Consider the following 13,882-nt stretch of genomic DNA (forward strand, 5'->3'; position numbering starts at 1 on the left):
AAACTTGGTATAGATAATTCTGTTAGACATAAACCATTGTCCAACTCTGATACTAAGATTAGACCTGGCCGCACCTAAGCTCCATCAGGAGTTTAGAAAGTGAAGGGGTCCACTCTGAACATCTTGACTCAACGGGAGGGTCTCCCTTACCCTTCTCTGTCTCTGTATGACTCGTTCTAACTTAATTCTAACTCCATTTTCCTTTGTATGTTTCTTCCATGCAGCAATTAAGGTGAACCTTACCATAAAACTTACTGAACCTTGGTAAACCACTGTTAAGCTTTGTTAAATTTCACCAAATTTATTGAACTCTGTCAAATTATTATTTTTACCTCAATAAAACCTATTGCTTCTTTCGAGTGAGGTGCACTCTGCTCTTTTGTGACAAACTGGCGCAGGCAACAGGATCCTAAATCAGGATTTGTGACACAAGTTCAATAACATAAGCCAAAATTGTTATTGTTCCATAGCTGTAAATTCCTGTTAAAATGACTCACTTCGCTGAAGTTACTATGTTACAACTGTAAGAGTGACTTCCAGCAATATTACAGACTATACAAAAATTTATGACAACAAAGAAGCACTTCAACTAAATCTGCATGAAATTTGTTTTGTTGTTTCAGAAGGACAGTGTCTGAAAAAAGTCAGATTTTTAAACAGCATTTAAAGACTCAAAGCAAAACAATTATATTTCTCACTTTCATGAACTATATTTTCACATATATATCTAATTATTTTTCTACCACTCACTTGTTTTTATCAACGCTAGCAAGGTATTTGAAAAACTCCATGTACTGTGCTGGCGTAACAAACTAGTTTGGGACAAATGCCTAAGCAGCACAACCCTAATTTAAGGACAACAGCCATGCTAGTATGTTGTGAACAGCATGAACCCACAGCAGTCAACGCACTTCCAAGATAGAACTCAATTTTATTCACTGGTAGAACGCAAGGATTCCAGTTTTCAGATCCTTCCAACAGGAGCCCTTTTCAGGAAGATGGATGACATACCAAGAAAGTTGTGAACTACCTCTGCCCTCTTTAACTCCCCATAGCTGCTAGTGGCTTAGGATGGATCCTAACTCCACTAACTAGTAATAGTCCCAAGGAAACTGCCTATCAATTAGCACTGATCAGTCCAACTTGGTATCAACAGAGCATGTCACAGTCAGACCTTACCCACTCTGCTTTATGCTGGGAGGTCTTGCTGGGATGAAATAATGTTCATGAAGAAATATCAATCATAGAATCATTTAGGTTGGAAAAGACCTTTAAGATCGAGTCCAACTGTAAACCTAACACTGCCAAAACCACCACTAAACCATGTTCCTAAATGCCACACCTATATGTCTTTTAAATACCTCCAGGGATGGTGACTCAACCACTTCCCTGGATGGAACTGTCAAAAACTCCAAGGAAAGGAGGGAGAGAGATAGAAAGATTTACAAGTTTAGAAGGAACTAAACCATTTATTGGCAGCCTGTTCCAACACTTAACAACCCTTTCAGTGAAGAAATTTTTCCTAATACCCAATCTGAACCTCCCCTGGTGCAACTTGAGGCCATTTCCTCTCATCCTATCACTTACAACTTGGGAAGAGACCAACACCTCACCTCACAACATCCATCACTCTCTTTCAGGTAGCTGTAGAGAGTGATAAGGTCTTCCTTCAACCTCCTTATCTCCTGACTAAACAACTCCAAACTAAACAACCACCACCAACAGTACAGCTACAGCAGCCTCTGGGCTCTTTTGTACATAAAAGGCAGGCTAGCATGCACTACAAAAAACGTAGGCAATTTAATGTTGACAGTTTTTGGAACATCAATGGCAAGTTGCTTAGTTTACAGCACAACATTAAGAACAGCTCACAGCTGGCTCTATGTAAGTGAACATACAATCTTGGAACCCAGTTTACAATGGGTATGACAGATGATTTTGGACTCCTAGAACTTAATAGCTTGGTCTCTATTCTATCCTTGGCTAGGGAGAGCTACCTGCACTCTTTCTGATTCTTCCCAGTGATGCTGGTTTGAAGGGTACCTGTTGATTCTGACAGAGTACTGCATGCATCCAAGCTACTTGGCTTGGCTCCACATGTTCATATAGCAATGCTTCAGATCTAATGAATCCTAATGCAACGAGTTTCATGTACATTGTGATGCCTAAGCATTCAAGCTGAGCCTAAAACGCAGACTTGGTGTGATAACTGTAGTATTATGTAGGGAGTCTACCTCTACATTATTTTAAAACATGGAGAATTGACTACCTATGGCAAGAAACAAAACCAGATTAGAGTAGCATGAGGTTTGTCTCATACTGCCATCTGCTGAAAAAGGCAAGCTACTTCTCTATGAAACTTTTCCTGTTCATGATTCTTTCTCACTGCAGGTCATAACAAGATTACATGTGATTATATTTCCTCAGCTGGAAAGAAATACACAAAACCTTCTACTCTTCCGTTCTTACAACTATGTAATGCTGGAAGCATACAGCATGTACAAGTATCAAGCCACTATCCATGAGACACTAAAATAAACTCAAAGGCCTATTGCAGAATCCAGGTGCCTAGATATCAAGTAAAAAGTTTAAAGTGTTATGTGAGGGTCTACATAACTAAAGCTTGTTAAAGATGAGTTGTATCAACTGGCACAACCTCTGTGCTGATGGAATGATCACACGCTTATTACTGCTCTGTGGAGTCTGTTTACTAAGCCAAACCAAGTATAAGATAGTATAATTGAACAGACAAATTTAACAGTGAAATGACAATCAACCAGTGAGAGTCATTAAATATTCTTCAGCACATTCTCCAAAATTTAGTCATTTTGCAACAGATAAGCTGAATAAGACATTGAAGAGAAAGTTTTACTTCTTACTTACACCCTTCTCTGTTGCACGAATATCTGTATTTCCATAAAGCGTTCCAAGACCAATTACTTTACCACCATTTGTCCGTATATCAATTTTATGGCTCTGAAAAAAAAGTTTTAAAATAATATGGTTAGGATAATTGTAATTAGAACACAATTTATCTTGTTTTTCCAAGCTGTACCACAATAACCACCTGGGATCACAAACTCCCATTTTACTGTAAAGGCTTCCTCTCAAGCGATTGCCAAATGTGCTGTTTCCAGCAGAGTCAAGCTCCCAACAAGTCACTTTTCTGTGTAACCAGACAAACAAGGGAAAAAATGATGCCAAGGAAGCCTTTCTTCTCAGTAAATGTGGGGAGTTTGGTTTTGCTTTTTTACCTAGAAAATCATTCACTCAGGATATATTAAAATAAGCAGTGGGGCAAGAAAGGGGGAACTTTGCGTTTCATTAATACTCCATCCAGAAACCAAGGTATGCATACAGCTAGTGCTGCAGCAGATGAGAAACATGAGCTGGCAGAGAAAAATGAACTTGCAAGCTGGAGCCTTCCAGTGACCTGGAACCCACAGTGTCACAGTAGTCTGCAAGACAATCATATATATACACACAAACACACCAGAGAGCTACTCATGCTTGGAGTAGTATATATAGCCATGAACTTCTATGGATGCACACCAGTGCAAACCTTTGGCCTGCAAGTAGAACCAGATCCAACAGTGCTTCATTCCAACCAGATTCTAACTCAAATTAGGTATTTTGCATACATCGGCATTACAATCTCAATTTTTTCCACAAAGAAACCAGTTTCAAATAAAAATGCTATAGCCCCTATACCTCTCAGTTGCTGCTGCGTACCACTGAGAAGAGGGGAAAAAAAATGCACAGAAATATAAACAAACTACTCTCAGAAAGACAAAAAAAATCCCAGGTCTTGAGAGTAAAACCTAACCATTTGTAAGAAGGGAGAAGAAAAAAAGAAAAAAGAAATTAAAAATCAGATATAAATAGTATAACTGTATTCATAAGCTGCAACTTCAACAAATCTGACTTTAAGAAGTCTATGGATCTCAACAGCAAAGCTCTTTTCCTTAAGTTCACTAGCGGAAATGCTAGAATAACACAGAATTAAAAAAATATTCAGCATTTTTTATACTTCATGCTGGATAAGCTTACACCCCCCCCTTCATTTTCCCATAGCACGACCTCCATTTTCAGATACACTTGTTTCTGTTGAAAAGGGTATTATTCCTGTAGATGTCATTTAATTTAGGACACATTCATTAAATTTGACAACCATGTACACCAGAAATATTCAAGATATTTAGATTATTAAACACCCGTCTGGATAAGCCATAATAAATTGCATTAACTAGGTCTAATCAGACAGCAACAGGATTAAGGACTTCTTTTAATTAAAAAAAAATAAAAATGTATGAAATCAAGTTTCCAATATGGAAGACATGGACTTATAGACTTATACTGCTCTGACACATTTCTGACAAAACACCAAGAACCAGAAATTTGATGGGGTTTCATAAGACAGGAAGAACTCTAGAGCAGTGTTTCTTAATCTTTGGGGTTCCAAGTCTTGCTTTCTTTTCTTCATTTAAGAGGCTTCCCCACAGTAAAACAGAATGCACTTAACTTGCGACTGCAGTAGTGCTTCAGACCTTTTAGAAGTTGTAAATAACTAAGCAGTTCAGTTAAGCTTCTATACAAATACAGTAAGTTTTTCTCTACCTATACAATAAACAGGATAAAGTTAAGTTAGATGCTTCAGCCAGACATCACAGTTCCTTTAAGGCAATTACATTAGGCACATTATCAGAACAACAGTTAAAGAGCAAATCCTCCAAGCATGTAACTTGAGGAAAACATGGGAACTCATAAGATTTGAAGAATTCATGTATAGCAATGACTTGCCAGTATAGCCACTGATAGTTAAGTAAAATAAAACCATGACATACACACTTAATTCTTTGATTTTTTTTTTTTTAAACTCCATAATTTTTGGGATAGAAAAAGCTTTAATAAGACACAGGTTCCTCAACCTTTTTACTCTTAAGAAAATAAAACACCAACAAACTTTCAAAGCTAGGTATCAATAGAGACATCTAACAGACAGCAGGATTTGCTGAGAGAAGACGCAAGTTGTAATTGCCAAGCAGCTTTTTCATTAAGAGGGAATATTCCACCAGCTGAAAATAAGAAGCACTATTTTGTTATAGGGCTTCTCCTAGCAAGTGAGAAATGTTTGAGTAAGGAACAGGTAAAAGGCTGTGAAAGCCATGGCAGATGATAAAAGAAAAACAGAAAAGTTTGTTCCGTTCAAAGCAAGGAAGGACAGTGGTGCAGGACAACAAATTAGGCTCACTCTGAAGACGACCTAAAAGTCATAAATGTATTTTGGAATTACTGCTACTATCAGTCGACCTAGACACTTGGAAGGGATAGGGCAAACAGGGCTTTAGCCAATTACAAAACAACAACAGAAATCAATCTCAATAAAAAACCCTCAACAAGCTCACTGGCTGGACAATGCCTACCACACCAAAAGCACTAGTGAAAATCCATTTAAAAACTCATACAGAATACTTTTCTGTTCAACTACTGGCATGCACGATTAAGGGAAGTAGATGTCAAATTGCAAGGCCTTCTGTAAAGACACCATACAGTATATCAAAAATCAGCAAGTTTTTTTGCATTACAATTATACAAACAACTTCTTGAAGTGTGTGGCAAGCAAAGAGAATTAGAAGTTGTGATGTTGTTTGCTGGTGCTCTTCAATAACCTACACATGACTAGATTTTTTTTTAAAAAAGTATTTAAAGTCATTGATCAACAATCTTTTGCTCTCTACTGTAAAGAAAGGGTCTCCTGCTTTGCTAGTCAGTGAGTTTTATGGAGAGCATGACAGCTCTTGAATCCATCCAGGGGAGGGCAGTATCACTTCAGTTTACTCAATAAAGCACATTAGCTAAAGGGGAATCGGCTCATGCTGCACTACAGAATTCAGTCTATAAGATTTTTCAGTAGCTTTGAAAAAAAACCCAAAACATTAATAATTCTGCTTCTCTGCCAATTCCTGAGAGTATAATTCCTTTACCTATAGCAGAAAAATAGTTACAGTTGTAGTTCCTAGAACTACAGTACTTCTTAAAAACAACATTAGACCAAAAACTGACTGTACAGCTAAGAGACATTGTAACTGATCAATTGTTTACTCTTGCAAACACCTACATGATCAGAAATTTCAATTCAAAATCTTCATCTCACTACTTCAGAGTCAACAAAACCAAGAGTGGTAAGGTATCTTCCCTCGTACTGTATATTGAAGGCACCACAGTGACCAGAACAAAGACAACCAATCACCACTCACAACCCAAAAGAATACTTTGGGTAACTATTTTGGTTAAAAAACCCAAAAATTTATAATCTACCAAAGCTTTGTTTTAACAAGAGTTTCAGTTGAAATCTGCAGTTCTTTCTTGATACTTTAAATACTTTTAAGGCCTTTTGGGACAAGGCCATTCCTCTCATTTGAGGCTTAACGTACAAAAAAGTTTCCTGTGGCCACCAACATGGTGGGCACATGGAGGTGCATGCACAGGGAAAGGATCATCTTTTATACCTGTAGTTTCCCTGACATTTTTGTGATTTAAGCAAGGCTCAAAGTTGACAGAGGCAAAAAACAACACCAAGCTCCTCTGAACTATGAGGCCATGGAGGACTTGGTCTCAGAAGCCCCAAACTGGTGACTTTGCAACATTCTTTTCAGTTCACTAGAGAGTATTGTTTCATTGCTACTTGAAGTCTCAAGGAAAATAAAACTGATGTTTTAATTTTTAAAATTCAACACTTCACATCTTAGATTGTATATGAGAAAATATGCCAATGAAATTAGTTAGTTATCTTTCCTCAAAATGCCTTTTCCATAACACTACAAAAAATTCTTGACAATTGTGATGGCATGTTGTGATTACTGTCACTATTGCTGGCCAAAACTACCTTGCTTTCTCATATTATGTAGTTTCTCAGGTACTTCTGTTTGCTGTTATTATTGTATAACAGAGTCATTTCTAACCAAAGCTTTAGATGGCAATAACACATATAGTAGTTAACTATTTTTAAGATTTTAGTTACCTTTTTAAGAGTAATATGGTCAGTTACACAGAATCTGGAAGATACGAGCTGTCTGTAGTTCATTGAATATGGAGTAAACCTAGATCTATTGTATATTAAATTTGCCCTTAAGTTCAGTTTCCCATATGTGTGCTATGAAATCACCTCTTACTATGGCAGATAAAAACTTTAAGTATTTTTGAGATATAAAAGATTTCTCAAACTTTGGAATTACCCTATTTGAAAAGCCCTTCTTTTGAATTTATATCCATTCCTGCAGGTACAATCCCAATTATTCAAATGAATTTGATTCCAAACAGCACCAGATTCAGATATACTTCTATTATTTCTACAAAATCCTATATCAGCAAAACTGAAAGTCTTAAGATTGAAAAAACAAGGTCATGACCATGATAGATACAGCATTTATCAAATATATTTCAGTCAGGCATTTTGGACATGTAATGTGTAACTTCTGATTGAAAATTAACCTCAAGAGTTTGTCAGCAGCACTGTTTTATCAGAATTATTTTAAAAATTTTAAAAATTACCAAACAGGTAAAAAAAAAAAAGCAGCATACTGCAAAGTCCCAGCTGAGCAAGCATAACTATTAATCTACTAGACAGGAAACCCCAGTCTATTTAGCTTTTTTCAGGGGCAGGGAAGGCAGATATCAAGGTTTCTGCCATCACTGTTTCTGTTGGCTTTGGCTATCAAAGCTACGTGGACTTCCGACTCCACATTTTTTACTGTTATTGACTTTGTGTCATAATTGCATGCAATAAATAAAGGTGAGGTGCTACACACATAGTAACACTTTGAAATATCAGAGTGCTTCTCATCTCCAGAACTAGTATTTAAGTCTTTATGATAGTGCACCACACAATCTCTTTGTGGGCTCTTTGTACCTTTATTGACTGCAAGACGCTAGTCCCCTTCTCCGTTTCTATTTTGCAGTTATCACATTCAATTTTCTGAATCTTCACGCAGCCAGTCCCTGATGTTTTGATATCCAAATCTAGAAGAAAGAGAGTTTTATTAGCAAGAGAATAAGAAGAGTCAGATCTACTTAACATAGTACTTAAACACTTTATGTAGCAACTACATATAGTAGGGAAAAAAAGCAGCTGTTTTGTTACCAAAGAACCTTCTTGCAAAGTTTGGCCACATATTTTCAATTTCATGGCTAGTCACTAGCAACTATTGACACTGAAAATTTTGTAAGCCTGTGCATGGCCATCCAGCTTTGTGAGAACATTAAGAGGCAGTAGAGTGACTGTACCCTCTGGCAAGGAATCAGCAGGGTGTGGTCCTTTAATGAAGGGGGTTTTTTTGTTGGTTTTTTTTTTTGGTTGGTTGGTTCTCTTTTTTTAACCCCCTCCCAAACTCCACCTCCATCTCATAGCTACTCTAGTCACCAATTCTATTAGAAATTCTAATGAGATATGTGGGGTGGGAAGGTTGGCAGGTTGTTTGAGGCCACGCATAGAGTAATAAGATTCAACAGTACAAACACATAGGTCTTGCTTAGACGTACGCTGCCTCAACTAGCGAGTAGCATAACACAAAAACAGGTATAGAAGAGTTTGCATGCGTCATTCTTCCCTAGCCTTCTGGAAGCCCTGACTTACCCCCCCGGCATGAAGAAGCATGTTCTAGCCTGAATCACCTCATCTTATTACTGTTCATAGGCTCCGACAAAGAAGAGTCACTAGGTCTTGTAGACAATTCTTATCAAGGGAGTAATTTCTGGACTCACAGTGCTTCATGCAGGACCAGCAAAAGTATTTTTCTGCCACTTGAGTTCACCCTTGAGTTTAAGGAACCAGAAAGAAGCTTGTGCAGTCTGGAGATTCTGACCGTATTAATATCACTTACATTAATGACCACTGTAACGACTGGCAAAAGGCAAATGCAGGAGAGGAAAAAAGTGGTTTTGTTCCTAAAGGCAGAAAGAAGAAAAAAAAAAAATTGAACAGGAGTCAGAAGCATTTGCTGCAAGACATATAACTGAAGGACTAAGAGAAAGATAGGGATCCTACTGCTCTCTAAAGAAAAGGAGATTATCTGGGAAAGAAACCTTCATTTAAGCATCTGTGAAAAAAAAATAATAAATATAAATCTTTCTTTCACCTCCACTACCTGCTAAGGTGACCAGGAGTACACAAAGAAGAATCAGAGTACATATAATGAGCTCTGCTCCAACGAGATTCCCTAAGTTGGGCCCACAACACAGCAGATGCTGAAGATCAACACTGTCATGCTGCTGCTCGGGACAGATGCTGGAACCATGACAACAGTAGCTTGCAGACCACAAAGAGAGCTCCAATTAACAATGATGGGACGTTTTGCCACCTGACAAATCAAGAGAAAAATTTTTTCCAGAAAGCTGTTTTACTTGCTGATACTACTTTCTTAGCTTCTTCACGGAAGACTTCTAAGAACGGGATGCTGTAACCAAGATTTTAATCAAATTGTGCATTTCTTAAGTTTAAGTAAAATCTAAGATAGGCTTTGAGGCACATAATAGCACAAAATCTATTATCAGAGGCTTGAGGGCCTGCATCACAAGGTTTTACATTCATAAAGCTTGGACGGTTTCACCAGATCAAGAAGTATCTGAGAGGTATCAGAGCTATTTCGGTTTCACTGATGCTGATCTACAAGTTCTGAAGATGAGACAAAAGTTTTCCATAAAGTTTTACTTCTCAGGGAGCAGTTGGATTGTTTAAACACAGTTCTTGAAGAAACACAGAGGCACTCTCCAAACATCTGTTTCAAACAGTGTGCCCCTGAGCAGCACAAACCTGGAGAGTTTAAAAAGAAAGCAATATTATTTTTGAAATACAAACTGTCTTGCTCAAAACTGCTCAGTTCACCCACTGGAAAACTGCACAGTCCTTGGGAGGATATACATCCAAGGCTTTTGCTATTTTGCTTTCTGAGAAGAAAGAGGTCCAAAAGCCAGTTCGCTTGTGCAAATCTTTGAATTCAATCAGCTTGATACCTTGTTGCCCTTATTGCTTCTGGCAAAAGGGGTGACAAAAAGGGAAAAGGCTTAAAAGTAGTCAGTTTAGCCAGAGTATTAAGACTTTTCTACGAATAAGGTTAATAAAAGCTTCTGATCCTGCAGGGCATATTATGGCCATCATTTGAAAGGTAGATCAGTGGTGTAAACCCAGCTGTAACAAAGATGGGAGCCAAACAAGGACACAAAAGTCTGGGGATTCATGAGTATGTTGTTAAGAAACATCAGGGATTCCTAAAAACATACTTTGTGCCTTGATCCTCTGCAGAGTCACAGCACTTTGCTAGCCTTGATATAGCAAAAATAAGTGGACAAGGAATGGAGCCTCTCCACAAAGAGGCAGGCTAAAAGCTGGATAATATTGCTAATGGAATTTCAACAAGCAAAGAGGAACAGGATACAATCTGTTTCAGTGCCAAAGCTCCAAAAATAGCGAGTTTGATTCCTTCTTAGCACAGATGAGGGCTGAAGCCAACTTCAGCCACACAAACCTCAAAGAGTGCATGAAGATATTTGGGGTGCAAAGGACTTGTATTGGAAATAAAGGCACACAGAGTAAAGAAAAAAAAAAAAAACAAAAACCTTTGGTATCAGAATATAGGCAGGGATACCCCAGAAAAGCCACCTTAAGTCATAGCATTTTAAAGAGACCAGAAAATGACTTGATTTTCAAGTGACTCAGCAGCTCTGGACTACTAGAAGTACTTCATCATGATCCACTTCTCTGCTCGTAACAGAACCTTACCAGTAAGCGAGCATGCATGCAAAATAATTCAGTCCAGGAAAAACTATTTGTTGAGGGCATCAGATTACAGTATTTGCTACTCTGAGGCTTTAAGTCCGCCATACTCAGGAGTAAACACTGATGATCGGTTTTCCAACTCATTAGTATGTTAAGACTTGAGAAAAATACAGTTGTAAACATTGATGTTTGCTTTCCACTAACTTTTACAAAAAATAAAAGCAGAAACAAATAGTCCCAGGAGCTTAGCTTCTCCCCTCATAGAAGTGGGCAGAAAAAATGTTTAAGTGATGCCATAAAATTATGATTCTGGTAATTCACAGAAACATTCAAGACCCATACATTCATTCAGTTTGCTTAGGTAGTTCCACAAGAATCTACAGTATTTAGCCAAAACCATAAGCAATCACATGGTCTTAAATAAGACTAATGTGGAAGAGTTAAGTTTTCCCAAGGAGAGAACTAATAAAAATAAACAAAAATTTAAAACCCCATACTGGCTTACAAGTGGGCCTAGACCAGGAGTACTTGATCCTGTGCCAGAGGTGACAGAGCTTTGGTATTCCACTCTGTGAAGCTTGGCCACTACTTCAACACTCACGGTTCTCCTCCCTGACTTTGACATAGAAGCGTCTATTCTCTTCACCACAGTATAACATGGAAAAAGCATTGGAACAGTTTGCCAAAGGTGGTTATGTAGTCTTCATTCTTGGACATTTTCAAAACCAAACTGGATAAAGCCCTGAGCAGCCTCCTCTGACCTTGGAGTTGACTCTGCTTTGAGCAGGAGATCAAACTAGACACCTCCCAAGGTCCCCTCTATGCTACTTTTGACCAAATATAATATGTACTTACTAAAGCAAAACATAACCACGTGGTAAGACAGGACAGATGATACTCAGATTCTGGCTATGCAAGACCTCAGTTGGATTTACTTCTGAGTACTCAGTCAATGTACAGTAACCACAAATTGAAGAGGTGGTTTCAGGTTTAAGTAGCATAGGCAGTTCCACGTGCCAAGACACAGGGTTCTCTATATGCTGAGGAGACTACAAACCTACAGCCATGTGCCTACACTGTCCCTGAAATAAATAGCTAATGTATACATGTGACCTGAAGGAAAATAGATAAACTAGATTAAAGTGAAATTCATTGGCATCAATTATCTATGAAGGTTAAACGTATCAGAGAGTATTATCAGCTTGTGTATGATAATGGAAGACTGTGTACAGAGCATAAAACAAGACACTAAGACAGAAATAGAGTATCCTTTAGTAATTGCCCCAATAGGCTGCTTACTAGTTACCTATGGTTTAAAATACATACTTAAGCTCATTATCTAGCATCTTCTGCACACGCTTTTTCAGGGTCTGAGGAGTTTTAGCTAACTTCCTGGATAAGCTCCAACCTAAATTGCAAAAGCGGTTATGAAATGCTGCAACTTCCAAAACGAAGAAAGAAGCTAGAATACTGTAGCGACATTCACATAACTTCTCAACTTCTTACAGGTAAGTGATAAAATAGTCTGAACAGAACAGAGTTAACATCTTCCTCACGCATTCAAGGAAGGCCAGAGAAAAGCCAAAGTGCTTGCAGAGCAACAACAGTTTCTTTCTAGTTTGAGATGTGTTTTTACATGGGATAAGATCTTTTGTTTATGCAATGATGTTTAATGGGTAATTCTTTCCTAAATAAAGAAAAGCAACAACCCAAGCACTACTACTTAGAGCCCAAAAACCAAACCAGAGCTGAAAGGACACTTACAGTAGAACCTCACTGGCAAGTAGCAATTCTACTTCTCCGAGTACAAAAAATATTTATGTTTTAGGAAACATCTCTGGATATGCGTGAAGAACAGCATGAGCAGACAATACTAACATCATGCTAACTATGGGGTGACAAACAGCAACTAGTGGAAGGGGATTATAATCCACACACTGTCCAGGGAACCTGAATCACATGATCTTACCACAAACCTAAATGGAACAGCTTAAAACTTATTTCAATAGGGAAGACTGTAAGACGGTTTGTAAGGTTGGTTGACGTTCAGAATATAATAAGAATCTCAAAGACAGGAAAAAATAGGACAAGAGCTAAATAATCCCCCCCCCCCATCAATCAGGATTCATTATTAAGACCTTTAGGAAGGTTCCCCACATTGAAACTCTTTATGAAGGCTGAGATTCTCCAGATCTTAATACAATGAATTCAGTCCCCGGAGAGCAACCAAGTCCAGAGCAACACATAATAGTCACTCAGAGATCCTGGAGAAACTTAAATATTAGATCACTAACACCTACAGTAACCAGACACACTTGGTACCAGAGAAATGAAGGGTAACAAAAGGGATGCTGGGTTTTGGTTTGATTGTCTGTCATCCTAGAACGGACTCTGTGAATGTACTACACACAAGCCAAGGTAATCTTTGCACTTATGAAGCAGGGGAAAAAAAAAAAAAAGCGGTAAGAATATAAATGACAATTCTTAGAGAAGACTTAAAATGACAACAGTCTCTTAGATAAGACAGCCCTGCTATAGTTCAGTGAAAAAGTCAATGAATATATAGGTAACAGTTGATCTATTTAAGAGAATGAACTTGGATTTTCAGATGTCTTTGGCAATATCTTTAGTCCTATGTTGTCTTTTAGCTATAAGCTATGCATCACCTTCAACACTACATGAATTCGGAAATCAGCACAAATACCAAGGTTGAAAAGTCTCATCAATGACACTGAATTATTCAGATCAGTTAAAAACTCCTTAGGAAATTGCAGAAAGATCTTGGAATACCACATACTTTAAAGATAAAATAGCGGGAAACTGAATGGATGGTATGCCTTGTGTGATTCTTTGCCAAGAGGCATGGAGTTTGCCAGGAAGCTCTCACCCTGAAACTGTTTATATCTGTAAGTGGACTCTTGGAAGTGAGACCCACAGAGGGGATGAGCCGTATCAGGCTCAGAAAATCCCCCCAGCTGAAAACAGTTGACAGCTAAGAGAATGCTTAGATGAAATATCACTTATATTTGTCCTGTTCTTACTCTTCCCAGAGCATCTGTTTATGACTACTGTTGGAGACAGGACAGTGGGCTAGCTGGACTCACGGTACAA

At 38.1% G+C, this 13,882-nt stretch overlaps 1 protein-coding gene across 1 annotated transcript in view; it reads right to left on the reverse strand.

Moving 5' to 3' along the window:
* Window positions 1-13,882, reverse strand: part of FAM185A (family with sequence similarity 185 member A) — a 48,371-nt gene that overhangs the window by 32,569 nt on the left and 1,920 nt on the right. The window contains exons 2-3 of the mRNA XM_074144557.1: window positions 7,910-8,019; window positions 2,884-2,976 (exon numbers count right to left, since the gene is read on the reverse strand). Coding sequence (XP_074000658.1) covers window positions 2,884-2,976; window positions 7,910-8,019 — 203 coding nt within the window. The remainder of the gene's footprint in view (window positions 1-2,883; window positions 2,977-7,909; window positions 8,020-13,882) is intronic.

This window comes from Numenius arquata, chromosome 2, assembly GCF_964106895.1.
Source record: "Numenius arquata chromosome 2, bNumArq3.hap1.1, whole genome shotgun sequence".
NCBI classification, from domain to species: domain Eukaryota; kingdom Metazoa; phylum Chordata; class Aves; order Charadriiformes; family Scolopacidae; genus Numenius; species Numenius arquata.